Genomic DNA, 22,296 nt, shown 5'->3' with positions numbered 1-22,296 from the left:
GGCAACAGTCCCAGAGTTGAAGCGGAAGACTTGTTCCTACAGCTTTCACCGTGAACCTTTGACGTCTCTGATTGAGTTGAGCGACCTTATGACCAGTGGTAACCAGAAGGGGTTTGTTGACCAGTATGGAGATATTCTGACACTGTTGAAGATGGTAGTCGATCCGGTGCCGTTGCAGACTCTTCTACAGTTCTACGACCCAGAGCTTCATTGTTTCACCTTTCAAGATTATCAGTTGGCGCCTACTCTTGAGGAGTACTCCATTCTGCTGAATGTCCCGGTCCGGTATCAAGTTCCTTTCTTGGATGTGCCCAAGGAGGTTGATTTCGGAGGTGTTGCCAGAGCTCTCCATTTGGGTATCAAGGAAGTCAGTGATAGTTGGAAGTCCAGTGGGGATGCTGTAGGATTGCCTTTGAAGTTTCTGTTGAGGCCAGCTATCAGAAGAAGATCAGAGACTTGGAGAAGCAACTCAGAGATAAAGACATCCAGTTGAAGAAGGAAGTAGACTTGAGACAGACATCAGAGAACCACCTTGGAGGAGAAGTGGTAGAGCTTAGACGACAACTGAAGGAGAGGATCACTCTCTTGCCAGAATGTTCAGAATGTGACCTGTTGATAGACCAGTGTCAGTACTTGAAGACTCTCATTCCGGAAGGCCGTTTGTCTTAGCTTGTATCTTTGATATGTATGTTGAGAATCACCTCCAGGCTTGTTGGATGGGATTCATTGTTGTACTCCGATTGTTTGGATTTTCTTTGTCGACTTTGTTGTATGATCCCGTTACTCATATAGATGAGGTTGTTGGTTTCACCTTGTACTCATTACTCTTATGTATGTTGTTTTTGTGCTTCTGTGTTGTTCTTGCTGCAGGTTGCCATCTTTTGAGGATGACTCAAGCTCTTTGAATGCCTGAGGAATGAACATATCATGTGCATCATACGCATCATTAGCACCATACTCATATCATTTTGCATAACAGGTGTTCTTGGTCGTGACTTCTCACTCTGGTTCCTGTTTAAGGCAGGATAGCTGGTCAACGTCCGCACCGCTACTCAACTAGATTAAATCAACAGAGGAGTATGGATCAAGTTCAGGCAGAATTGGCCGAGATGAGGGCAAACATGGCCCAGTTCATGACGATGATGCAAGGAGTTGTTCAGGGGCAAGAGGAGTTGCGTGCCTTAGCCCAGAGACTGGAAGCCGTGATTCCACCAGTCCACCGTGCTTCACCAGTGAGTGTACCCGTTCATGAGAATGCTGCTGTCACTATTCTCGTCAATGATTATGCCGTGGGTGATGAATTGAGGGGGATCAGAATCAGTGAACGACCTCTTGCCGCAGAGACTATTAATGTCAGAGCAACCCGCGCTCCGGTTCGCCATCCTGGCTCTTCAAGTTCCTCGAGTACTAAGAAGCCATCCTCTGGGGCACCCAGAAGGGGAGAGAGTGAGACAAATGTCGTGCACCGTAGGAGGAGTGTGAACAGAGGACAGTATCGTCAGGCTGCTGCTGTGACTATTCCAGCAATTCAACAACAGCAGGGAAGACCAACTCAGCAATATCAGCATCAACAACGTCGTCCTCAGCAGCAGGCTTCCCAACAAGCCAGTACGAGTAATGAGAGGAAGAAGATCATTTTTGATCCAATCCCCATGTCCTACGCCGAATTGTATCCCTCTCTGTTAGAGCGGAACTTGATTACTCCCAGAGACCCGCCGGCTAAACCCGACAACCCTCGGTGGTGGTATAGGCCCGATCAGCATTGTGTGTATCATTCGGGTGCTCCTGGTCATGATGTGGATAGTTGCTTTCAGTTGAAGATGAAGGTTCAAGACCTCGTAAGGTCAGGTATTTTGAACTTTGAAGACTTGGGTCCCCGTGTTAATCAAGCCTGAAGATAACAAGTCCTGGGCTGGCGCCGACTTTTTCTTCAGAAAGGTTTGTTCAGAAAGCAGAAGTTGCTGATGCAAGAGATACTGACGGTTGTCATCCCCGGTGGGATCTATCACAATTGGGTCACAGTGGGCGTTCCTACAGTTGTTCATAAGTCGGAGTAATAATCACTTTGTTTAGAAACCCTTCTCCCATGAGGAGATGTGATGACATTGTTGGCAACGTTTTGTGCAATGATATTTTCATTCAAATAATTCATGTTAAAACATTTGTTTTCCAATTGTTTTCCCTTTTCGCTTTTTGCATGAAATTGGTGATCACAAAAAACCCTAAAAAACAAGAATAAAAGCAATCTTTTCATCTGCATAACGATTGTCTTGTTTGATTTCCAAAAAGCTTTTATACTCAAAATCTTTATGCAGGTTGTTTCTTAGACCCATTGAACATAGTGATCAGACGTCATCTCCCAATTTTGAATTCCCTGTATTCGAAGCGGAAGAAGATGATGTTGAAGGGATTCCTGACGGTATTTCCCGACTTCTTGAGCAAGAAAAGAAGATCACTCAGCTGCATCTCGAGAATCAGCAGAACAGCCAACTGGGGCATCGAAAAAAAAGAGAGAAAAAGAAAAAGAAAAAGAAAGAGGAGGGTGCAAAATCAAAAAAAAAAAATCAAAAGAAATCCAGATCAAAAGAAAGAAAAAGAAAGAAAGAAACAAAAAAAATAGCACCCTCAAAGTCCCAAGTTGGCTGATGCTGAATTCGATCGAAAGGAAGAGATCAACTGCCGTGTGTCATGGACAGTCATGTCAGCAGAGAGTAAAAAAGCATTCAACAAGAAGGTCAAGCCTCGTGTGTTCCGAGAAGGTGACCTTGTGTTCAAGAAGGTCTTGTCTTTCGCGCCCGATTCCAGGGGCAAGTGAACCCCCAAGCTATGAATGTCCATATGTTGTCAAGAGAGCCTTTTCAGGCAATGTTTCGACACTTACAACAATGGATGGAGAAGTTCACTCGTCCTGTGAATCCCGATGCAGTCAAGAAATACTTCGCCTAAGACAAAAAAGCAAAAGCTCGCTAAGTCGAACACCCCAAAAGGCGACTTAGGCAAAAAGGAGCGTCTCGGTGGATTGAAAACCCGAAAGGGCGATCCAGGCAAAAGTTAGAGACATTGAAAAAAGAATTTGCATCCCGCTAGATTGAGCACCTCACACTGGGGCAATCTAGGCAAAAATTAGGGATTTGGCAAGTAACTGCATCTTGACAAGACTGTGCTCTATATCTGTCATCCGTCAGGAATTCTCGATTTGTCGTCGACTGAAGATTTGAATACATCGAAAATTCAGAATGGTAGAGGAAAGGTCATTATGTTCAATGTATCCCTCTCCAATATACATCACCGATTTCAAACTTGCACAGATCTATGGAGTCTCGCCCTTTGCAGACTACCATTCCATCACATCAATTTGAGCTTTTATCCAATTATTTGCACTCTTATTTGTTTCAACTCAACAAACGTTTTGCATGTTTTAATTGATAAAGTATCATTGTTTTTCAAAATAAACAAATTTTTCAAAAAATTTTGTTCTTAAACAAAGTGAACATTCACAAAGATGGAAGAATACTTAGGAGACCCACGGTGCTCTCCCGGGGGTGGTATGATTACCAACAGGTAAGACAGTTGTTCGTATCTCGAGCATGACTGTATCTTTGTCCTGCAGAACCTCGTATGGTCTCTCCTCAGTGAAGTTGCCCGATGCAGTGTTGTTTGAAGTTGTTCATCTTCATTGTTCCCGGCAGTATAGATTCTTCCTCCAAATCCCTGTTAGCTCTATTGTGGGGCATCCCCAGTAGAGTGTTGTTTGAGCCCTATCGTGGGGCATCCCCAGCAAGTTTGCTGTTTCGGACATTATTGTGGGGCAGCTCCCCTAGCAGAGTGTTTACCGAAGACTTCAACTTTCGCCTCTCCAGCAGAGCAGTCTTCATCTCTCCCCAACATGGGTGCTTTTCTTGGAAGATTCAGTATTTTGCAAATTGACATCCCAGTACTCCATCATGTCCCTCAGATAGATTCCCCAACGGAGTTATTGGCATGAAAAGCTTTCTCAATGCCTATCTATCTTCATCAGAGATCTGATTGCTTCTTGGTATCTCTAGCACAAGTTGTTGTGGCGCATCCGCTTGTATGTTGAACTCTTCTCTCCGGTTGTGACCGACGATCCCTCCGGAAGCCTCGGGTGGCCTTTCTCCCCTGCAGGATGTTGATTGTTTCCTATTGTCCCAGCCTCTAGTGGATTTTCTTGGCTCTCTGGTGACTTTGGTTTTCTCTCCGGATGGTTGATTCCCGGACCTGCGTGTTAAGCATGTCTGTTTGTCAACATTCATCATGCATTTTAGGTATAAAGCATACATGCATAATCATAGCATTCAGGTACTCATGTTGCAGCTGTTGCCGTGTATATGGTGATGATTGCCTCCTGCTATTTGGTAATACAAATCTCCCCAGTAGATTTTCCTAGCAGAGTCGGGTGTGTCTGATCTCTCCATGTAGAGCCAACCCCTTAAGCAGAAAGTGTCTATCCTTTCCTGCCATTTCCCCACTGAGATACGTCCTCGTGGATGACGGTTGCTTCCGTTTCCTCCCTAATGGGATGGGTTTTCCCTATTGAGTTCTTTCCTCATTAGGATGAGTCTTGATTCAGTCTGCCTTTTTGGATCGATCCTAAATTGGCTTCTTGTTGACTATCTCTTGTGCTGCCCTGGGGCATAAATGAATAGTCGCTCACTAACCGGCGCTCATTCATTTCATCCTCAGCGGAATTTGTTGGCCTCTACCTACAAACCGGTAGTTGTAAGTCCTATCTTTGTGGTTTCCTACCTACAAGCTGGTAGTTGTAAAATCCCACTTTCACCCCCTAGCAGAGGTTTTTTGTGGTTCATTCTGTTTGTTGGCCTCTACCTACAAACCGGTAGTTGTAAGTCCTATCTTTGTGGTTTCCTACCTACAAGCTGGTAGTTGTAAAATCCCACGTTCTCCCTTTGGAGGAGTTAACCCTTTGTGCTCATCCTGATTGATGACGGTTACTTTTTCCGTGGTTTTCTGCCTACAAACCGGTAGATGTAATCCCCTCTCTGTGGTTTTGATACTCTTTTCCCCTTTGGATACTTGCCTTGATCAAGCAGTATTGTCCCCATTGGGTCTGCCCTTTCTTTTTGGATATTTGCTCCGAGTTAGCAACTTTATCCTCTTTTGATTGGTCATCTTTGCATACCTAGTCCTGGTACCGATGCCTTTGATGTCGGTCGATTATTCATTTAACAACCTACAACCCGGTTATGGATAATCTTCCATGCGAGTGTATTATCTACGTTTTGACGGCTATAGATAATATGTCTTATGTTTTTCCGGTATTCAGACCGAAGGAGTTTCCGACGATCAGGTCGATGTACTCATGGCACTCAGGCCAATTTTCCGGTATTCAGACCGAAGGAGTTTCCGACGATCAGGTCGATGTACTCGTGGCACTCAGGCCAATTTTCCGGTATTCAGACCGAAGAAGTTTCCGACGATCAGGTCGATGTACTTATGATTTTCCGGTATTCAGACCGAAGAAGTTTCCGACGATCAGGTCGATGTACTTATGATTTTCAGGTATTCAGACCGAAGAAGTTTCCGACGATCAGGTCGATGTACTTATGATTTTCCGGTATTCAGACCGAAGGAGTTTCCGACGATCAGGTCGATGTACTCGTGGAACTCAGGCCAATTTTCCGGTATTCAGACCGAAGAAGTTTCCGACGATCAGGTCGATGTACTTATGTTTTTCCGGTATTCAGACCGAAGGAGTTTCCGACGATCAGGTCGATGTACTCATGGCGTTCAGGCCAATTTCCAATTTTCAAATCGAAGAAGTATTCTCCTCTCCGTTGGTGTCAATAAACGTCGAGTTTTTCCCAATCATCCGTTGATGATTTGGTTGTGTTCACTCTCCCCAGTAGAGTTTCCTCCTCTCCGTTGGTGTCGATAAACGTCGAGTTTTTCCTATTCGTCCTATGACGTCTAGTTGTACTTGTCCCCACGTGGATTTACCTCTCCGTTGGTCTTGGTAAACGTTGAGTTTTTCCCATTTCGTCCGTTGACGTATGGTTGTATCCCTTCCAGTCATTCATTAATGTCTGGCTACCTCTCCGTTGGTCTTAGTAAACATTGAGTTTTTCCCATTTCGTCCGTTGACGTATGGTTGTATCCCTTCCAGTCATTCATTAATGTCTGGCTACCTCTCCGTTGGTCTTGGTAAACATTGAGTTTTTCCCATTTCGTCCGTTGACGTATGGTTGTATCCCTTCCAGTCATTCAATAACGTCTGGTTACCTCTCCGTTGGTCTTGGTAAACGTTGAGTTTTTCCTAGTTGTCCGTTGGCATCTAGTTGTGATTGTTGTTCCCGTTCACCATCGTTGTGATGTCTGGATGTGGCCGTACCCTTTGAAAACAAAACCAAAAAAATACATACCCAGCAATAAAAATCAAATCCCAGTGGACGTTTCCATTGGTGGATCCCTGTATTATGCAAATTCTACGGTTCTTGGTATTCAATCCCTGTTTACCCTGAAAGTCTGACAGCCGTTGCTCTCATCCATTCGGGTTCCCAGCTGATTGAATAGGGGCAGCTGTAGCACCTCAAATTTGCACCTATCATTGTACATACATTTTCATATTAGGTCATAGCATATCATGGTCCATTGCATAGCATTGCATTGCCTCTTTTGCCTCAAGTGCAAGCCAATCAAGAAATTAGGTCAAACTGGTCAGGAGATCAGTCAGTCAAGCAAGCAAGCACAAATTCCATTGAGCCAAGGCCTTAGGGTTGGTCCAACATGTTCACATGACTTGGGGATCCATTTGAAGTGTTTTGGTCAAGGATTGGATGTTCAGAAGTCATCAGTCAATGCACAATCAGTCAGAAACCCTAAAAGTCAACTGTGGATCAACTGTCCATTTAATCAGTGATTTGATGATGGAAATTGGTTCGAGAGAGTTTATTCATGTCCAAATAGGCCTCATATATCATGTCAAACACCATCATGGAAGAATTTGAAGCCAGATCAGAAATTTCCAAAAATGGAAACTGGACCTGTAACTGAAACCTGCCCAAAATGGAAAGTCTTGATCCTCAAACTTACATCATGATACAAGCTTCAAATGAATTTTTGCCCAACATCAAAGTTGAAGATCTTGTTCTCCCATTTCCAAAAAGTCCAAGAACACTCAATTCCCATGTATGGTTGGCAAGTTATGATCAAATCATTTTCAGAAATTCTTGAACTTCAAAAGGCCATATCTCTCAAACCATTTGGCCAATTTGGGTGGGGTTTTTTCCTACAAGTCACATTTGATCCCCTCTTTCCAAAAATGTAACTTTCATTCACCAAAACTTCACCAATCAAAATGGCATTTTTGGACTTGCATGAATTAAATTCAAGTGAGTGGAATTTTGACTTTTCAAATTAATCATTTCCCACCATTCCTACTATCCAAATATGATCTGAAAATGCATTTGAGACATGTTGCAAAGTCAAATTTATGCAGTACATACAGCCCATGCTAGCTTGCTTGAAATTTGGAAAGAAAGTACAATTTTCACCAACTACTCCACATTTTCATGGCCTTTGATTCAAAACAACAAGCAACATAAAACAGCAGATCTAAACATGATTTTCTGTCATTGGTGAACCTTAATTGCAGCCTCTAACCACAAAAAATCCTCACTCTCTCTCATTTTGGCATTTTCACCAAATTGCAAATTCTGTTCAAAAACAACAAGCAACATCAAAACAGAAGATTTTAACCTCATTTTCTGTCATGGAAAACCAGCTGCAGCCAACATAACCAACAGAAAAAACCTTGGCTCACTCATTCTCTCAAAATCACATTTTGGCCATTTTCTCAAAATCTGTCCAAAACTTCCAAAGAACAAAACATTGCCTTGCCTAAAACAACATCTAAACAGCCTTGTGAACCTGTTCCAACCATTTTTCCTCAGCTGTAACCAAGCAAAAACATGCTGCTACATGAAGCACCATTAATGGCAGAGTTTGTTTAAAGCCACTGCAAGTTGTTTCAAGCCAAACAACCTTCACCAACCATCATGTGGAGGACCATAGCTCATCTGTTTCACTTCAAATCCACCAAACAACAACTGAATCTCGACTGTTCTTCCATTTTGGTAAAAATTCGATCTCCTTGTTTTGTTAAATTAGTACATGCTTTGGATAGGTCTCTTAATGCTGAGCTTAACAGTGGTTGTGGTTTTAAAAATGATTGAGTATTTCCAAAGATATGTTGGTTTGAAGTTTGATGATGGATTCTTTTCTTGCTCGATTCGTGAGTTATAGCTTGTTTTAGTGAAAACCAATGATGGATTCATGTTTGTCATTGCTTGTTGATCATTTACGTGTACTCAATCTTGATTTCTGGAAAAATTTGTGAAACTCGATTTGGGAAGGTGATGAATGTGTTCACTGTATGCAAAAACCCTAAAGCCATTTTTTCCCAGACTTTTTCCTGCTGTCTCACGTGCTGCATGGCGTTTTTGGACCATCAACCAATAGCATTATTTCATTTTCTTTGCCAAAACGCGGCCGTTTGATTAAGTGGTGGACTTATTTACAAGTTTGCCACCGTGCCCTAAATAAAACCATTAATCCATGTTGTTTTTGCAATTTTTATTTCATTTAATCACCAATCTTGTAAAATCCATAACTTGTCCAATTTTAACCCAAATTTAATGGGATTTTTTGTGTTGTGTTCATCATGATCTCTACTTTTTTATCACATTTTTTCCAGAATTTTTGGATGGTTGGTTTTTAATTGGTATTAGGTTTTGTGACATGTGCTCATATTTTGTACACTTTGCCAAAACATTTGTGAAATGATGATACTTTATCCAATGGCTCCCAAATTTTTTGTGCTTAAACTAGACACACTCATGGTGATTTTGGTGTAGAGTTTGTGAATTTATCATTGCTGGTTTGTGAGTTATGATTTTTTGAATTAGGGTGTGACAATTTGTGTCACACCATTGATGTCCAACTTGATGATTTTTGATACCATGCTTCTTGACCTCCAATTGATCTGATTTTTTGCATGAACCTACTCTTGTATGTCTAGTTTACATGTGAATTTTCTTGGAATTATTTGTGGCATTTCCTAATTGTTTGAGATTTTCTCCCCTGTTTAGTCATATGTTGACTTTTTGTGACACATGTTCCCATTTCATTTGTGAAATTCTCATACTTTATTGGATGGACATGAAATTTTACATGAGATAACTAGACATCCTCATCTTTGCCATGGTTTTAGTCCCATTCATTTATCATACACCATCTCTGACCTATGATTTTTCTAAGTTGATGCATGTTTGGTTGACTTCATTGAGCATGTTCAAAATTGCTTTGACTTTCTGATTTTCATTGACTGCCTCCCACTTGTCCAAATGAGATGAAATTTGACATGCTTACCATGCTATGTGTTAGGATTGATCATGATTTATTTGGTGATTTTTGGAAATGTTTAAGATTGCTTTTGAGTTAAGTCTTGCTGTTGACTTCTATGAGCTTCTAAATGCCATGCTCTGACCTAATTTGTTCATGAAATGATGATGATGATTGATATGAATGTGAACCCAATTGAGTTTGTTTCTTGAATGTTTAAACTTGACTTTGATTGGATATCCCATGCTGTTTTGACTTTTTTATTCTCTTTTGACCCTAGGCTTGCCCTAGTGGTCCTGTTACTCACTTTTGAGCTTATGTTTTCAGGTTGAGCACCAAATGACCAATGAGACCAATTCTTTTTGATTGAGCTTGCTTGAATATCATTGATTAACTTGTTTGTTTTGTAGGTGGCTTGGCTCACATGCCTTAAGCCTTGTGCCTTGCACATCCATTTGCCTCCAATTAACTGTTGACTTCTGTTTCTTTTTGCTTTGTGTTGAAGTTGCATACTAACATCTGCTTGACTGTTTCAGGTGCTTTTAGTTGCTTAGTTCCTTGTGAACTTTTGCTTTGCTTTGCTTGTATAAGCAATTTGCATTGAGGTATAATTTCCTAACTTCATGTAGTCTGGAAGACCTGGCCTGTTACTTGGCCAGGCAACTGTCTGAAGTCCTCCTTAAGAGGCAATGTTTGTGGATGTTTAATTTTGTCCTTGCATAGAGTCAAAGACCTCCTAAGTGAAGAGGCAATTGGCAGAACCCAAGGGATATGCAACCTATCCCCTGCTATTCTGTGTGTCGTCTGCTTTGCTCACACCACTGTGTTGATGCATTGCAGATACAAACCCAAGATCTTGTACAATCGTACAGTTGAGTCAGTATCAAATGTGTAGAAGGGTTCCCACTTTCTGAACCCACACATTCTTGTCTTAAGCTCTCCCAGGCCAGGGATAAGAGCTGTGAAGTCTTATCTTCACTCACCTTTCATCTGCTTCACCTTAGCCCCTCAATGGCAAGGTTAAGAGCACATTCACCCAGTTCCAGAGGTTTGTTTGTTGAGGTTGACATGACCCCTCGACTAAAACCTAACCCTTGTTTGAGCCACTTGCTTGTGTATAGTGTGTGCTATCTGTGCTTGTATGTTTGTTTGACTTGCTTCCTGTGCAAGTTAGGGTTAGTTTAGACTTGCTTCCTGTGCAAGTTAGGTTTTGCTTGGCTTGCTTCCTGTGCAAGTTAAGTGTGTGTGTGGCTTGCTTCCTGTGCAAGTCATGATGAGGATAGGCTGGCTCCCTGTGCCAGTTAGCTAGAAACCTTAACTTAGGGATGATTTTGCATGATAACATCTAGGCTCGAGTCGTAGTCTCCCTAGTTGTGTCTCCCTCTGTTATCTGGTTAGGCTAGTCCTTTATCCCTCCGTAGGGGAACTACGTCGCCCTGATTCTCATACCAGATGAGATACGTAGGCAGGAGATGAGCAGATCTCTCCGGGCGCCTTTTTTCTTTTTTTGTGCGTGTTTGGCAACTATTAGGCTCGAGCTCTAGTCTCCCTTTTAGTTTGTCCTTTCAACCTTTTGTGTTCCTTTCGACGTCTCAGCGTCTCTTCTTGTGGGTGTGACAACTATTAGGCTCGAGCTCTAGTCTCCCTTTTAGTTTGTTTGTTCATCCTTTTCCCTCCGTAGGGGAACTACGTCGCCCTGATTCTCATACCAGATGAGATACGTAGGCAGGAGATGAGCAGATCTCTCCGGGCGCCTTTTTTCTTTTTTTGTGCGTGTTTGGCAACTATTAGGCTCGAGCTCTAGTCTCCCTTTTAGTTTGTCCTTTCAACCTTTTGTGTTCCTTTCGACGTCTCAGCGTCTCTTCTTGTGGGTGTGACAACTATTAGGCTCGAGCTCTAGTCTCCCTTTTAGTTTGTTTGTTCATCCTTTTCCCTCCGTAGGGGAACTACATCGCCCTGATCTTCATACCAGATGAAGTATGTAGGCAGGAGATTGAGCTGATCTTTCCGGGCGCCCTTCTTTCTCTTTTGTGTGTGTTGTCTGACAGTTGCTAGGCTCGAGTGCCTGACTCCTTAGCAACTTGTTGTCTGTTTGTTTGAGTGTGCTTGACAGTTATAGGCTCGAGTCCCCGACTCCCTATTAACTTGTTGTGTTGTTGTGTGCTTGGAAGCCGATGTAAGTCCATCGATTGGCATTTGGGTTCCAATGTGTGTGTGTTTGGTTCGGATGCTGATGTAAGTCCAGTGATTGGCATTCAGGCTCCATGTTTGCCTTCTTGAGTGCGTTTTGGTTCGGATGCCGATGTAAGTCCAGTGATTGGCGTTCAGGCTCCACGTTTGCCTTTGCCTAGTTTTGTTTGTGTGCGTGTCAGCCGAGCTACGAATGCTCTGATTCTTCTCTCGTCCGAGAAGATACGTATGCATAGGATACGATATCCTAGCGAGCATGTGTTGTTTCCCCAGTCCGAACTACTTCGACTCTGATGTCTACGCCTGATAGACTAAGTAGGCCCAGGATGCGATATCCTGCCGAGTCAGTTCCAGTCTGTTTTCTTGTGTCTCTTTCAGCCAGTGTGTGTGTGTGTGTGAGCAGCGTTTTAGCAACCAATATTCTTTCCTTTTGTGCGTGGATCCCGTAGAGTACTACGGATGCGTAGGGGTGCTAATACCTTCCCTTCGCATAACCGACTCCCGAACCCATTCTCTTTGGTCGCGAGATCATGTCTTTTCCCAGGTTTACTCTGAGCGTTTCCTTTCCCTCTTTTGGGATAAATAACGCACGGTGGCGGCTCTGTTGTTCTTGTTTTCCCGCCGGTTTTTCGCGTGATGCGACACTGGGTTACCCACCTCTTGTGGTCTTTATTGTTTTACTAATTCATCATCTTGTAAAAGTTAATCAGTGATATCTTGCTTGTAAAATGGTTTTTTGTTTTCGTTTAGAATGTCCCATACATCATGTATGACATATATCCATAGAAGTTATAATCTTGCATAAACCAATATTACTTGTTGTTCTAGGCATCTGGTCCAACTTTTGTCCCCTATGGAACATAATTTTCAGTTAAAACAAAAAATAAATTGAAAAGTTTAGCAAGAGAGTGTGTGAAAAATAAAAAGAGATAGGGGGAGGGGGGTCATCCCTTTCAGTAGAAGAGGGAAGCTACGGGTATTCAAGGGTTTCATAGGTTTTCCCATTATAATTAAAGGTTCGATACATTTCAACATTTTCCAGAAATAAGGCCAATTGGGCATCCCAAGATTAAATCATAATAGATAGCATTAAATTCCTCACATGGTTCTCTATCCTACCGAAAAAATTGGGTTTCCTAGATGACATGTGACTCATGGTCTTGACACCTGGAGATGTGTCAAGGCTAGCCCATGTCCGAAAAGCCTGACTCTGACCTATGGGACTCAACCAATGTCTCTACTGAGAGACTAAAGCAATGTCTCGTTTGAGGAATTCCACAAACTCTTTGCATGAAGAATTCAACTTTAAAATGTCTCAATATGATTCCTCTAGAATGTCCATATAGGAAAGATAAACTAAATAACGTCTCCCTTTCACAAGCCCTTGTGCATGAGAAAATGTGTATTAGTATATATGTATGAAGGTATTCGGAGGCAGTGTGGGGGTTCTCAACTGCCACTTTATCAGGTAAATTGCCAATTTATTAGATGTGTTGCCCTTCTATTGGATTAGCTTCCCGATGTGGGAAACGCGGTTTGATTTCACTAGGGAGTGTTTCTTTAAATTTACCTTCTTCTCTCTCTAGGGATATTTGTAAATGGTTTGGTGGAAAGAAGTTTATAATGAGTTTTTTTTTGCAATCATGCATGGTTGAGTGAATGTGTTTCAATTTTATTGACAGCATTGCCTAAAATATGATATGATCACTTTCCATTCAACATTCTTTATTGAGTTGTAAACACCAATATTGAGTTGTTTGTTCTTTTAAGTTCTCATATTTAGGGTGGGTGGGGGGGGGGGGGGGGGGGGGGGGGCTTAAATAGAAAGGCACTAGGATTAAAAAGAGGCTTTGAACAACATAGAGTTTGTTGGTTCTTGTAAGACTAAGTGTACTAATTCAAAGTAGTAATTTGTCGTGAGCCAATAGTATTTGTTGTCCCAGGCATCTAGTCTAACAATTGTCCCCTTTTGGAACAAGACTTTTAGTTCAAGATTTTTTTTGTTGAAAACTTTAGCAAGAGAGTGTGTGAAAAATTAAAATAGATATGGGGGAAGGGTTATACCTTTAAATAAAAGAGGGAAGCTACAGGTAAACAAAGGTATCATAGGTTTTCCCATTATACATTAAAGGTTCGTCATGTTTCAATATCTACCAAGAAATAAGGCTAATTGGGAATCCTAAGGTTAAATCATAATTGATAGCATTAAATTTCTCGCACGCTTCTCTATCCTGGAAATTTTTTCGAATTTCCTGGCTGAAGTGTGACTCGCGGTCTTGACACCTGGAGATGTGCCAAGACTAGCCCACGCACGGAAAGCTCGACCCTAACCTATGGGACTCAAATAGTGTCTCATATGAGGGATTCCACTAACTTTTTGCATGAAGAATTCAACTTAAAAATGTCTCACTACGATTCCTCTAGAATGTCCATATAGGAAAAATAAACTAAACCATTTTTCCCTTTCACAAGCCCTTAAGCTTGAGAGATTATGTATCAATATATTTATGTGAGTATATTCAAAGGAAAATGGGGGTTCTCAACCGGCCTTTTATTAGGTCAATTACCTATTTATTAGATGTGTCACCCTTCTATTGGATTAACTTCCCGATGTGGGAATTGGCGATTGACATGTCCTCATCCTTTAATAATATGGAACAAATTGTGGTAGAAGTGGATCACGTTCTTCTGAATACCAGGAGATAAACTTTCCATTCCCTCAATATTTTCTATTTCCAAGGAATCCTTGGATATATGCCCAATACAACTATAAATATCACTAAATCAGTGTTGAGAATGACAACTTAACTTAAATATATAAATACACGCATACAAAGCTTCTCATCCCTATCTGAGTTAACTCTCAACCCCATAATAAACCTTAAAGCCTTTGACAACCGTGAATCACTAAGGGTTATCATCCATTTATACTTTTAGCAAGTACACATAACCTTCATGGAAGAAGTACTATGGCCAAAGGATTACACGTCATTATATGCGGTGAGTTTACGTTTCAAGATTTCTATGTTGTGGAAAGGTTTGGGGAAACGAGTTTTGATTTCACTAGGGAGGATATCTTTGAATTAACCTTCTTGTCTCTCGAGGATGTTATAAGAGTGCATGTAGCTGTTTGGAACCTTTCACCAAAACTGTTAAAGTTTTTCCTTTAGTCAATGACTATATTCTAAGTTTGCAACAAAATAACATGACTTAAACTTGAGTGAGATTCTATGTTCTTGCACATGAATATTGACGCCCCAAAATCTTATTCTCCATTGCAAGTAGCATAGGTACGCCAACCTGCTCTTATTTAGCTCCAGTCAAACCAATAATAGATATAACCTTAAGGAATTTTGTTAAGGTTCTTGTAGATATGGATGTTACTTTGTCATTAGATACAAAATCCTTAAGGAAAAACAAGGAATCACATTTTTCACTGAGTTAGAATATGAAAATATCATTCACTACTATACGTTTTGTAGGTAAGTACTTGGAAATTTGCAAGTTTGTTAATAAGGGGAAAAAGTTGAGGAACAAGTAAACATAAAGAAAGGTTATTGGACCTAAGAAAACATTTTATGCCAAAGTCTAAAGGTAGTGAAGAGGTTGAGGATCTAAATTTGTGTAAGCATGGAGAGATTCCTATTCTATTCAAAGGAAAAAAACAATGAAAACTATGAATCAAGCAAGAGAGTCATGGGAACTTCTGGAGAAACCCCTATTGTAAGGACTTTGGATCCTGAACTCAAATCACTTACAGTTGATACAAACCTTGACACACCTCAAATAGTAGAGGAAGAAGATATTATAAGCTCATATGACTCGGAATTTGTAGATGTTATCCAATCTAATGAATATGAAGATCACATAAAATATCTAAAGACAACGACAAGAACAATGTCTTCTTATTACAGGATTCCCATTCTGAAATTCAATTCTTGACTGATAAAAATAACTTGGTTGATCTCTATTCTAAAAGATCCTTGTACACTTGACTAATTAAATATTAAGAAATGGTTTGATGGAAATAAGGCTATAATGGATATTTTTTTTCAATCAGGCATGGTTGAGTGAATGTGTTTCAATGTTAGTGACAACATTGGCTAAACATTGGCTAAACTTAGATGTGGTCTCACTTTCATTGAGAATTGTTGGAATACTCTATTCATGGTTTGTGTTATATTCATTTTGAAAAGGAATATATTGCTTAAAGGTCAAACTCAACTCTGGGACGAGAATGTTTTGGAGACGTGCACAACCAGGTTAAAAACTATATAGACCCTTAAGTGTCCGTGATTGCAAAATATGGTCACAACAAAACAATATCGATCAATATTAATATCGATATCGTTATTCACTATATACCGTTATTCACTATTTTTATATTAATAGTAAAATATAATTAATTCACATTACAATAATCATATTCAGCATTGCAATATTTATATCGAACAAAATCTAAAAAATTATTATGCATGACCATATATCGATAAGTACAATAGGGAATGAAGTAATAAAAAAAATAGACTTTACTATATATTGTATAAGTTTAAATAACAATAATTATCATTTTCACAGCAAAAGAAGTAATACAAGTTAAATATACTCAAGTAAATAAATTTGATTACATAAATTAGTAAATTATTAAATGTTTGTCATATTTTCTTGAAAGATATTATAATACCACTGAATTATGAAATACTCTCCAGGTTTTAAATTATACCACGTTTTTACTGTATTAAAAAATAGAATTAATTTTATATAAAAAAGAAAATTATAAAATTGTTTATAAATTATATTTTATTTAAAAACTAAAAGAAAAGGGAATAATATTTAGATTTATGTGTTATTTAACAGTTAAATACATAATAACTTCAAATATTTTGTTATCTTTTCTACTACAGACATAATTTTATTAGAATAGAGCCTTCGAATTTATGCAACTGTGAACCGATTTGAATGTGGTCATATATCTGTTTTAGATTTCAAATCTAACTCTATAAGCTTTACTAATCTAACAGTCATGTAAAAAAATAAGTAAACATCACTACAAATCCAAACAAACTCAAAATATAATTTATTTCCTAATATGAAAAATATAAATCCAGTAATCTAGCCTAGATTTTATTTTTATTAAAAAACACCGCAACCATGCAAAATTAAAAAATATATTGTGATAGTAACATAGTTTTAAACTGAAGTCAACAATATAAAGAATTTTCAAGTCTCTGGCGATCGATATCGCAACCTCAAACAATTCCTATATAGCAGAGCCAACAATGCATACCTAAAATTATTACATTTAAATTCTGAAGCATCAAAAGCTAAGAGGAATAATCATTTTTCACTAAGCTTTTTGTCTGCTTGATAAATTTGAGATTTTTTTCGATCCCTGATGCTCCAGCAATATTTGGCAATTTCACGGGGATTTTCTGATTCATACTCATAAGGATCTTCCACTAAGTATCTTTGCCAAAATGGTGAATTAAATTCATTAGTACCCGGGATTGTTCCGAGACGTTGTTCTTTCGGTGTAGCCGAGTCAGGAACAACGATAACAACCGTCTCAGGTGCAACTGGTTCAGGAACTGCGACAACAGTTGGCTCTGGTACATCAGGATCATAAATGAAGATATCATCTAACTCGAGTTCAACTAGATCAGGATCGGGAACAACGGCTAAATCTAATAGAGAGTTCATTCTGTATCCTGATGACTCGGGCTGAACTTCAAAATCTAGTTGTGCACGATTCAAAGAATCATTAAAGCCCAAGTTTGACCCAGTTTCATAAGACGTGTCGGTAACTTCCTTTACAAGATTCTCCCAAAACGTCAATGATGAGTCCAACTGATCTAATATTTCCATGTTTGTACCGAGAAAGGACGCACTCTCAGCGTTTGCTCTAGCTAACCCTTCCGAAGTTTCCTTCGGAAGTTCAATGCTTGCTAAATTGTTATAGGGACAATTTCCCAGATAACTTCGTTTTGTCCCCGTGTTTACCGTAGATGGCAGGAGACTTGCCTCTTCTATAGATTTCTGCAGCACTTGACCAACAGTAGAGAGCAAGCTTTGGTTATTCAGTTCCAATTGCTGCAAACGATCCTTTGAGTAATTCACATGCATCTCATTCTGATTCCACTCCTCTTGGTGCCTCTGACGTTCCATAACCAGTTGTTTTTTTTCATCTCTAAATTTTTCTATCTGAGCCTTGAAATTTCGCCGCTCTGATTCTGTTAACGGAGCAGCAGCAGCAACACTAGCACCAGAGCCAGAAGACGCAGAATGACTAAAAACAGGTTTGCGCCTGGAGATATTTTTCATGAGATCTGGTTGATCTCTTACAAAATCATCATTTGAGAATTCCCATTGCTTTTGACCAATCTTTCTAAAGCCCTGATCAAACCGAAAACCTTAACACAGTTCAATAAATAAATTAAAAACAAAAAATAAGAAAATAAGAAATTCTATTTGGATCTTGCAGTTTTCAAAAGCTCGCCTAATTTTTTTTACAAGTATTAACAAAAGTAATCAATCAAATAAGTCGATCGAAGTTAACAAGTTCAAATAAGTAAACAGGCTCAAATAAATCAATTAAAGTTAACAAATCCACAAAATTAAGTTTTTCTAAAGCCTCATCAATTCAAAAATCATAACACAGTTCATTCAACAATCAAAAAACTTTAATGGCAGTGTTCAAAAAGAATTAAACAAACAGCATTAACAAAAGAACCAAAAATTATGAAGTACATTAAATTTACTTACATAAGTGTTTAGCTGTCTAATAAAACTCGAGAAATTGTTGTGCCTAAAAAATCTAGGCAACAAATCCTTCGAAAATTCAAGGTCGTCCCAAACAATGAAACTCCTATTTGTAGAACTCCATGAAATAATGGCATTAGTTGTAGGATCATTGACCATCATATAAATCTTACACAGAAAAGGAGGTAGAGAGTTTAAACTAATTTGATCTTGCTCCATAGTAGCACAATCTCAAATTCTAAAAACACACAAAAATTAATTTCTCAAACCTCAAATCTAAAAAAACACACAAAAAAATATTCCTCAAACACCCTTTAAATAGTAAAAAAAAATCCATAAAAATTTTTTTATAAAAAAAATTAATAATAATTCTTTCTTTTTATTCCCCTTTTTCATTTCAGTAACTGTCATCAATAAATTCAAAATAGATATTTTTTTTTTTAATTTTCAATTCATTAGAATTTAAGCTTACAACTCAAAAGATAAAAAAATTTGTTGATTCATATGCTGAAAAACATAAATAGAACAAAGACACTGTTGTCTGTTTTTTCTTCTTTTAAATGTTTATAATTTTTTCTTGTCTTTATCTGCCAAAATCTTTTGACCATTTTTTAAATTTTATGTATCATTGAATTTATTATTTCTATTTTATTTTATTTTATAAATAATAAAACATAATATAATATTTTAAACTTATTAACTAAATGAACAAGTCATAACAATAGTTATCAAATACAAGGTTTATACAAGGAAAATTTAAAAAGTATAAATTTGTATCTATAAAAATTAAAAATTATACTCAAAAAGTTGTAAACTTACATAATAAAAAATATCTTTAATAAATTATATAATCACAGTCAAAAATAATAATATAGTATTATAAAAATAATATTATTAAATTATTAAAATTAAATGAGGTTAATTAAAATTACTTTATTCATAAAAGAAAGGGTTATTTTTTACTTAGAATTTCACTTTTATTTTGACCAAAAAATCAAATAAAATAATTATTAAAGATGCTAAATTAAATATTTTTCTCACAATTATTCAATGGGATGAAAGGGTTTTGGTAAAAAGAACAAAGAACCATAAATAAATAAACAATGACTTTTTTCTGTTTATAAGCTAAACAATGACTTCTTAACATGAGTATGAGAGTTGTTTTTCAAGATAATACAATACAAGTCATCCAAAATAGAGATTAAAAAACTTTATTAAAGAAGTACTTTAGAGAGTTTTAGACAATTTAAATAAAGTTTTTGAACTTCATTTATTTATTATAATATTTTAAAATTAAAAATAAATATTTATTTGTCAAATTTTAGACTAAATTAAAGGTAGTTTTAATCCACTATTTTATCTCATTTATTGAGTTTTTTTGATATTTTGAGTTAGACTTTGTAGGTCATTCTTCATGATAAGGGCAACCAAAGGGCCAAATTTTGATAATTTTCATGAGTTTTGGTAAAATTAGTTTAATTGTTTCAAATTTAAACAGTTTTATTCTCTTTTATATTTTTTGTTTTTTTACTTAAAATTGTATAAATATTTACTTTTAAATGACGTGTAATTTATAAAATGTAACAATTTATCATATAAAAATCTTAGTCAAATTTTAAAGATAGAAAAATTTAAGTTATGAGTTATTAAAAAATAGAAACATCATTTATTTTTTGTCCAAAAACATGAGAATGAAATAAAAAAAACTATGGAACCTTAAAAATTAAAAACAAATTTACATATAGTTGAAAAAATATAAATTTTTATCTATAAAAATTAAAATTTATGCTTATAGAATTATAAATCTATATTATAAATACCTTTAATAAATTACATTATCACTGTCAAAAAAGTAATAGTATTATTAAAAAGTTTTAAAATAAATGAAGTCTTTTAGAAAGAACTTTATTCATGAAAAAACAGTTATTTCTTCCTTGGAATTTGTTTCTTTGTTTTTGTTTTGACAAAAAAAAAATTAATTTGTTTTAACATAATGGAGTGTAATTTAAAATATATTTTAAAAAAGTAATTATTTATTATTCGTTTAATTGTTTTGGTCTCTCTATTTTATATTATTAATGAAATTAATCTAATTATTTTAATTTCAAATAGCTGTGTTCTCTTTTATATTTTTGCACTTAAAACTAAATGTGTTTATTTTAAATGTCGTGTTATTTATAAAATGTGACAAATTATCATATAAGAATTTTTGTAAAATTTAAAGATAAAAAGTAGCCCCATCATAAAAGTTATGAATCATTAAAAATACATGTCATCAATTTCTTGTGCAAAAACGTGAGAATGAAAGTGTAGTGTTTTATTTGGGAAGTCCTAGACTAGGACGTCCTTGCCGAATAGATGGGTCGCCCAGAAAGAATATAAGGGCTACGCCTAGGAGGCCTTGTGTACGTAGGGGCTACATGAGAGAAAGTTCTCGTTGTTTTCGAGAATATAAGCGGTCAATAACCTCCTAATAAGTGGGGAGTGGTTAAGACCGCCTATATGAGGCAAAAATCCTAAGTATCAAAGACCCATATAAATAAAATATCCCTCAAGGGGATATGGGAGATCAAGTCATTACCTACCCACTACTGCTCATAGAGCACTTCGCTGCAAGTAATCCTAACACTGTCAGTTCAACCGCCCGTCTGCACCCAACAGTGTCAGCCACTAACAGGATCTCTCACCTCACGTGAGTTAGCCTCTCAAAAACCACCGTACAAGACTACTCACCATCGTGAGTCAGCCCTCACCCCCAAAACTACAATATACCTATTATGGCATGTGAGTCTCCCTGACCTTGTAGGGGGAACACATACATCCTATACTTTTTACAATACATCGGCGCCCACCGTGGGGCCCCTAGAGAACTAACTTGGGTCTTACCCCTTTTCAACAATCATCCCTTTCCCTGGTGCACCCTCAACTTCAGCGCCTAACTATTATAGGCCATGGTGAACAGAAGAGCTCAATCACCTACTCCTAAGGGTACCAACGATACAGACGATGCTGAGGCCATGGTAGAGATGTGAGTCACAATGGACAAGTTACGACGCCACAATCGAGAGTTGGAAGACGATGTCTAGAACAATTGAAAGCACTAGCAGAAGGTCAATCCTCTAGAAGAAGTGGAACTACCGGATCCCCAAACTCGAAAGTTTCAAATTCATGTCCTTGGCCAAGTTTCATGGGCGCAGTGATCCCTACGAACATATTGCTTCCATCATCATGCAGATGACCATCATAGGAGCACTAAACTCCTTGAAATGTAATTTATTTCCAAGCACCTTCTGGCATGCCACACTCAGATGGTACATGGGACTTCCTTGTGCCACTATTAACAACTATTAAGAATTGGTGAGAAAGTTGGTATACTAGTTTACTGCCAGTTGCCACCTCAAGGAAAAACAGTTATACCTTGCTCGTGAAAGATAAATCTATTTTCAAAAGGGTGGGGAAATTGAATGAGAGTTTCACGCTTTTGAGCACCCGCCGAGAATAGATTTGGCGTGAGGTACTCCACCTGCACAACATCCTAGAACCACATGCCCCCATATCCTAGGTGATGGTATCTGAACCTAAAAGGTGGTGTATGTTTCGCAGAGTAAAATAACATCATACTGACGACTGCTACTAGTTAAAGAAGGAAATAGAAAAGTTGATACAAAAAGGCCACATCAAGAGGCATGTAAAGAGAGAATCCTCCAATCACGCAGAACAACGTAAGCCACAGGGGCAAGAAGATGTCAGAAGTCTGGGGCCAAGAAAAGCCAAAGAAGCACCCCAGGAGAAGGTAGTACAACATCACACCACACACTTAATACCATAGCAGGAGGACTCACTGGAGGCGGTGATATCAGCTCCGCCCGCAAAAGATACTGAAGGAGAATAGCGATCCAAAATGCAGCGGAATTTAAAATTTCTCCTTTAGTGATCCTTACGAATGAGCATGATCAGTGATAGAAT

General features: G+C 38.1%; 1 protein-coding gene across 1 annotated transcript; it reads right to left on the bottom strand.

The window, feature by feature from the left end:
• Nucleotides 1-16,803: 16,803 nt before the first annotated feature.
• LOC127080416 (heat stress transcription factor A-4c) lies at nt 16,804-18,596 on the bottom strand. Its single transcript, XM_051020738.1, has 2 exons — nt 18,334-18,596; nt 16,804-17,964 (listed from the first exon to the last, which is right to left on the bottom strand). Exons 1-2 carry the CDS (start codon nt 18,547-18,549, stop codon nt 16,909-16,911), a joined length of 1,272 nt encoding a protein of 423 aa, XP_050876695.1. The 5' UTR covers nt 18,550-18,596; the 3' UTR covers nt 16,804-16,908.
• Nucleotides 18,597-22,296: the final 3,700 nt, after the last annotated feature.

Source organism: Lathyrus oleraceus, chromosome 1, assembly GCF_024323335.1.
Source record: "Lathyrus oleraceus cultivar Zhongwan6 chromosome 1, CAAS_Psat_ZW6_1.0, whole genome shotgun sequence".
Lineage (NCBI taxonomy): Eukaryota > Viridiplantae > Streptophyta > Magnoliopsida > Fabales > Fabaceae > Lathyrus > Lathyrus oleraceus.
The sequence above is the reverse complement of the archived record's forward strand: the minus strand, read 5'-3'. Positions and strand labels throughout refer to the sequence as shown.

Bases quoted from the DNA above. Each gene is read 5' to 3' on its own strand.
- LOC127080416 (XM_051020738.1), bottom strand. From the start codon at position 18,549: ATGGAGCAAGATCAAATTAGTTTAAACTCTCTACCTCCTTTTCTGTGT. The intron at 17,965-18,333 runs GTAAGTAAATTT...CGGTTTGATCAG, and splicing joins TTAGACAGCTAAACACTTAT to GGCTTTAGAAAGATTGGTCA.